General features: G+C 39.2%; 1 protein-coding gene across 1 annotated transcript in view; it reads left to right on the top strand.

Moving 5' to 3' along the window:
* Positions 1 to 557: 557 nt before the first annotated feature.
* smc3 (structural maintenance of chromosomes 3) overlaps positions 558 to 6,000 on the top strand; it is a gene marked incomplete at its 5' end in the record, with an annotated part of 38,266 nt that continues 32,823 nt past the window's right edge. The window contains 6 exon segments of the mRNA XM_080759088.1: positions 558 to 573; positions 1,310 to 1,371; positions 2,677 to 2,752; positions 2,990 to 3,028; positions 3,382 to 3,449; positions 4,329 to 4,400. Of these exon segments, the coding sequence (XP_080615214.1) occupies positions 558 to 573; positions 1,310 to 1,371; positions 2,677 to 2,752; positions 2,990 to 3,028; positions 3,382 to 3,449; positions 4,329 to 4,400 (333 nt within the window).

The raw sequence follows: 6,000 nt of genomic DNA, 5'->3' as shown, positions 1-6,000 counted from the left end.
GACTCCTGGGTGAGAGGTAGGGTCTGATTTATTTTTTGCCGATGGCGATATCTGATATCCCAATAGTGTCCAACTCCTAATTTCCGATACCAATATAAACCGATATGCGGTCGTGGAATTAACACATCATGCCTAATTTTATTGTGATGCCCTGCTGGATGCATTCATAAAATGTAAGGTTTTCCAAATACAAATAAACATTATCATTAATTCAGGAGAAACCGTCATAACGATATTGTCCGATATTACATTTTTATGCAAATATCGCTATCGACATCCCTATTTTTATGCTATGTTGATGAATTGAACCACAGGACCACAATGGAAACAAGTCCCCAGGATTTGTTTGTGTTATTAATATGCGTTTAGACTTTAGGACTGTTGCCATCTAAAAGAGGCAACAGTGACACCTACAGTGACATAGAATTAAACTAAGATCCACTATGTTGCTAGTTATGCTGATTTAAACCAACAACAACACAGATCTGGAATCTTCATGGGAAGCGAATAGCAACTCTGCGTCCAAATTATTTATTATATTTCATAATATTACTATTATGTCTCTGGTGGCTGGTCATGCAGTAGGCTACTAGTATTTTTTGTGATTTTGTTTCCCGTCCAGTTTGGCGCTCACCCAGACCATACCAATTTAAAAACACGGGTGTTAATGATTTAAAACGAATCTTAATGTACAATACAGTAACGTACTGAATTTGGGCGTCGTTTAATAAGACCATTATATGTATATGAAACAACATTTTTGTTTTAAAATCCACGTTTATGTATCAATACGTGTCATAATTCCATATCGTCATAAGATTGAAACCCCTGTTGTTAACCGAATGGTATAATCCATCCACCCCGCCCCCCGACGCCATTTTCCATGTTGTTGCTCTGTTTTGTGCGAGCAATTCAACATTTTTTAATAAACAACCCGTTATTCTGGACAATTAAATTCCCATCTTCTCCAACCGAGAGAAGGGGGGAGTTTATCTCCAAATCGGTATAAGGAAAGTCCCCCCAAAAAATTTACATCAAACAGGTAAGCTAACAGCGCATGTTGTGTTCTGTGTATGTTTCTGATTATTATTTCGTCTCATTTTGGACACCAGGATATTTACTGGAATGGAATTATATTTAGTCGGCATTATGTAAACATCTGTGTTGCATAACTTGTATAGTAACATTTTAGCCCGTTAGAAACTCATTATAACGTAACGTTGCAGTTGCATTGCTAATGTTGACTTACTGTACGCCCCTTTCCTTTCCAATGGGCTGATCCATGAAAGAGCTAGGCGGCTAAGCTAAGAGGCCAACTCCTCCACTTGTTGTTTTAGTGTTTGTTATTATAATCAACAAACGGAAACTACGGTAGGTAGATAAATAATGTCAGTATTCGTGCATGCTTGTCCGGGTGTGCATGTGTAGACTGTGGTATTCATTAACTTGCTAGCTAGCTAGCAAACCAACACAAGTTTAGCGTCTAGTCTACACAGCAGCTGTACTCATTCAATAACCTATAACAGTGTAATAGTGCAATAAGATAAATAGTGTAACAAGTGTAATAAGTGCAATAAGTTTAGTGCAATGGTGTCTGTCTGAACAGCATTTGTTTAATGGTGTAGTAGCCCCATATGTGCCCTCTCCCTACTACAGAATGAGCGTAGTGCTGAGGGAACATACTGGGGCTAATGGTGTACTGTAGTAGTTAGTGTATGTAGAGACGTGACTCTGGGTAATAAAATAGTTATGTCATACCGGTAATAATAAAATGGTTGTGTCCTCACTCCTCAATGTACACCAGGCATGAAAGAAAGACAAACGATTAGTCACTTATAGCCCCTTTCGTGACCGTATTTATTTACCTGTTTTGTATTTAGGGAAGGAGGTATTCCCAAGTACAGAAAAGGTACTAGTGTAAATAAGGTCCCGAAAGGGGCTAAGAACATTTAGCAGACGCCGGTCGTATCTATCCTGAGCCACTTACAACAAGCAAGGTAAACCAGGAACCTATAGCATCAGTCTCTAAATCAGATTTCAGATTTTTATTGAAGGGACAGCCCCTTGAGATGCAGCATCTCATTTTCAAGAGGGACCCATAAACAAAGAAAATACAAAAAAGCATACTGTACACAAATACACAAAACATTAACATACAGTACAATACACAGATACAAACAGATACACAAATAGCTTGCTCACCCTCAAACCAGTTGTCCTTGAGGAGGTTTCAGGTGTTCCCCAGTTAAATGATGGAGAGTTGGTAACTAAATGGACCTTATATAGATCTTTAACTCTTGAGAGCGCAAAATTAAACCAAATGGAAACTTACGGGGTCAGTTGTTTTGAGTTGAGAATGCAGTAGAATTGTTATTTTGATCGTTTGCCTGTTAACTCTCCTATTGGTACCACACCCAGTACAGCACGGAATTGTCGACAAAATCATATCCAACGATAACAAAATATTCGTTCGTTTTGGGTCTGAGGCTAAATCTCATCAAATAGTGGTCTAAACAATATGCTATAAAAAAGAATGATCTGTGCATTGACTATAGGATACCAGGAAAACCACAATCTAGCATTTGGGATTGGGAACATAGGAATGACCCCAGTGTAGGACTGAATTACTTTGGGTGTGTGTGCTGCTGCTAAATCAGTGTTGTGTTTATTCTGCAGGTCATCGTCCAGGGGTTCCGAAGTTACAGGGACCAAACTGTTGTAGACCCGTTTAGTCCAAAGCATAATGTCATTGGTGAGCGACACAGAATTACCTTCACCCCTGCTGTGCATAATAATGAGCAAAAAGTAGTCTTCTGTACAGAATCCCAAGTGTAAAGGAAAAACGAAGCAGTGTTATGTTTAATCATCTCTAAGCCTTCTGTTGCACAGTGACTATTATGTTGTCATTGTCATGCAGTCACACCTGTAGATGCAGTATTGTTTTGTGTGTGTAATAGTGTTTGTTGTTTGCTTTTCCTGTCGATTACAGTTGGACGAAATGGGTCAGGAAAAAGTAACTTTTTCTACGGTAGGTACTTCCAACATAGAACTAAGATAAATTAGGAATTTGCACTAGATCCTAGAAACATCCTTTGTGGTTTGTGTAGTTTTATTGATTGAAAAACAAGGTGGCTCACAACATGATTTAAAATCTTTATTCACAGCGGCAGCAAAAAAAATACTAACTTGACAAAAGACTGCAATGTGAATATTGAAGCATTTTAAAGTGAGCTGTGAGCCACCTTGGTTTTTCATGATGCTGCTGTTTGCGTTTTGGCTCAGCACCAAAGATGGAGAGACAGAGATGATGTGCATCATTTTTGTTTTATTTTAATAGTTTTATTGATTTACCTGACCCCTGGTTCTTTTCCTTCTCTTTAGCCATTCAGTTTGTGCTCAGTGATGAGTTCAGCCACCTTCGTCCTGAGCAGCGACTGGCCTTGCTCCATGTAAGTATAGCCAGCAGCCAAACTGTTTTGGCTGTGCACCCCCTCTTACCTCCTGACCTAGCTGATGCACTCCCCCCCCCCCACACACACACACACTAGCATGATGTCATGCAGTTGAATTATTGCAAAATAAAGATATTAATTAAATAAATGAATAGCCTAACAAAAAGGAATATAATATTCGGTCCATCCCTAAATAACACCCAATAATTACCCTTTTCATGTCACGCACCCCGTAGAGGGTGCTCGCACACCACAAGGGGTGCACTCACCACAGTTTGGGAACCCCACTATAGAGCACCGAAGTCCTGATGTAACTCGCTCATCCCGACGATTCCCCTGGTTCGCAGAAGTAATTTCTCTATGGAGAATAACATGTGATCTTAATATCGTCTACCGTCTTGTTAGGGAGGTGTCTCTGTATCGTTTGCAACAGTCAGTCACTCATATATGATACAGTCTGCTTCTAGCGAAAATGAAACTAATTCAGCAGCAGTAACATTAGCGTTTTCTCTCAGTCAGTTGATTCTTCATATCCATATGAGTGAAGCGGCCGGTGTGACATGTTTATTTTTCAAACACAGTTCTTATATGATTTATATCTTATAAATCGCCCTATGGGGATTTCAATGCAACTAAAAAAATACATGAACCTGTGTACTAGCGCCCTCTACTGAAAGTGACTTCAGACTTCGGTGCTCTATAGACAAATGTCTCCCACAGAATTGTTTTGGATGGTTAACCAATATGATTATGCTGTGTCTTGTGCATTTGCACAAGATACATTGTTAGACAGAAAAATGTATGCGTTTGTTAGGATCGTTCATAATAATTATGATAAATAAATAAATAAATAAAAATGTTTTGTTTGTTTTCTAGGAGGGAACTGGGCCTCGTGTCATTTCGGCTTTTGTGGAGATTATATTTGACAATTCTGACAACAGGCTGCCGGTAAGGTCTTTTCATTTTAATCTACTTAAATCTTCTGACGTCTCATAATATTGCCTATTTACTCATACCGGTGTATATATGCATCCATGCCATTCTCAAGATATTCCCGAGAAAAGATATTATTGCCATTTTAGCCAAACACGAGATTTGATTAAAGAGCATTAATCCAGCTTTAAAAATAATATTTCTACCTTATTTTCGCTTCTACGGCTGGACCCCATAGGACTCCCATGGTAGAAACAGCCTACATCCCAATCCTCTGTGCACGCGCGCCCGCTCATTAGTGTTTTTAGTGCTCAGAATGGGATAAAGTACGATGTTGGTAGCTTAATAAAAGACACATTTTCAAATTTTACCTATCATTTTATAATCATGGACAATTTACTTTTCGGTGGGCATGACCTTTGGGCAAGTAGAACATGACCTGTACTTCCCCGATGGGCAGGTGCAACTGAGACCTGTGTGTGTGTGTGTGTGTGTGTGTGTGTGTGTGTGTGTGTGTGTGTGTGTGTGTGTGTCTGTATAGTGTGTGTGTATAGTGTGTACATAACAATTCAGCAGCAGTGCTGATAAATCCAACAGCAGTACTGTTAACAGCTCTACTGCGTAACCCGTGTTCCCCGCTATTTAATCCAATATTCTACGCTGCCTAGATTGTCTTATTAGCTTTGGAGCATATGCCGAAGTATTTGCAGCTTTGATTCACGAAAATCCAGTGGAAAATAGTCAGATGGTTTGTTGTTGAAGAGAAAAACATGCCGCCATTACAGTGCGAAACAAGAACTGCATGTTGTAATCCAAACAAACCCCTCGTTCACTTGCATTGAGCTCATTTTCCCAGAAGCCCTAGCAGCCCAGAGCATGGCTTGATTTCCGGTTTCGTCATCATAGCGTGACGGCCTTGTCACCAGGTCCGCGACAAAGCCGCTCTTTCTTTTTAATTATTAAAAAACGGCGAATAAAACAAATAGCGGGTTTAGCGTATTAAGCAGGGGGGAACGTTGGATTAAATAATGTAAAGCCCCCATGTGTTAAATGCATAATGAGATACACTGACATAATATTGGCTTTCAATGGATACCCAGTTTTCAGTAAAACGTTCCCCCAGTAAATTGAGGCCATTCCCAGCACTGTTTATTATTCTAATGTAGAAAGAGTTTAGTTTGTAAAATATGTTCACCACTGATTTTGAAAATAAGAGAATAGGAAAGTGATGCATTTCGTTACTCCTAATTTTATTTATTACTTGCACTGTGGGAAATGAAAATTAGTGTCTGCCCATTCGACAGCTGATGATATTATTTGTATTGATCTGACTAATACTTCATACTTTCCTATTCTATTGTTGCATTTGTCATTCCCATGGCAACCATTTTATATATTGTTTTCAGACTTATGGAAGCTCTCTTTTTTTTTGTGTTAGCACCGACAGTAATCTGGGATGTATGGCGGTTGTACTACGTGCTTAGATCACAAAAGCTTGTTCTAACCAGTAATTGCAGTCAGATTACATGCACTCTTCACTATGACTGAACGTACAGTAGCATGGTAGTTACACAATCCAGGTGAAAGCAGTCTTTTTTCTGTCACAACGATGTAA

The sequence above is a fragment of the Protomyctophum bolini genome, assembly GCF_963924005.1.
Source record: "Protomyctophum bolini genome assembly, chromosome: 3".
NCBI classification, from domain to species: Eukaryota; Metazoa; Chordata; class Actinopteri; order Myctophiformes; family Myctophidae; genus Protomyctophum; species Protomyctophum bolini.
The sequence above is the reverse complement of the archived record's forward strand: the minus strand, read 5'-3'. Positions and strand labels throughout refer to the sequence as shown.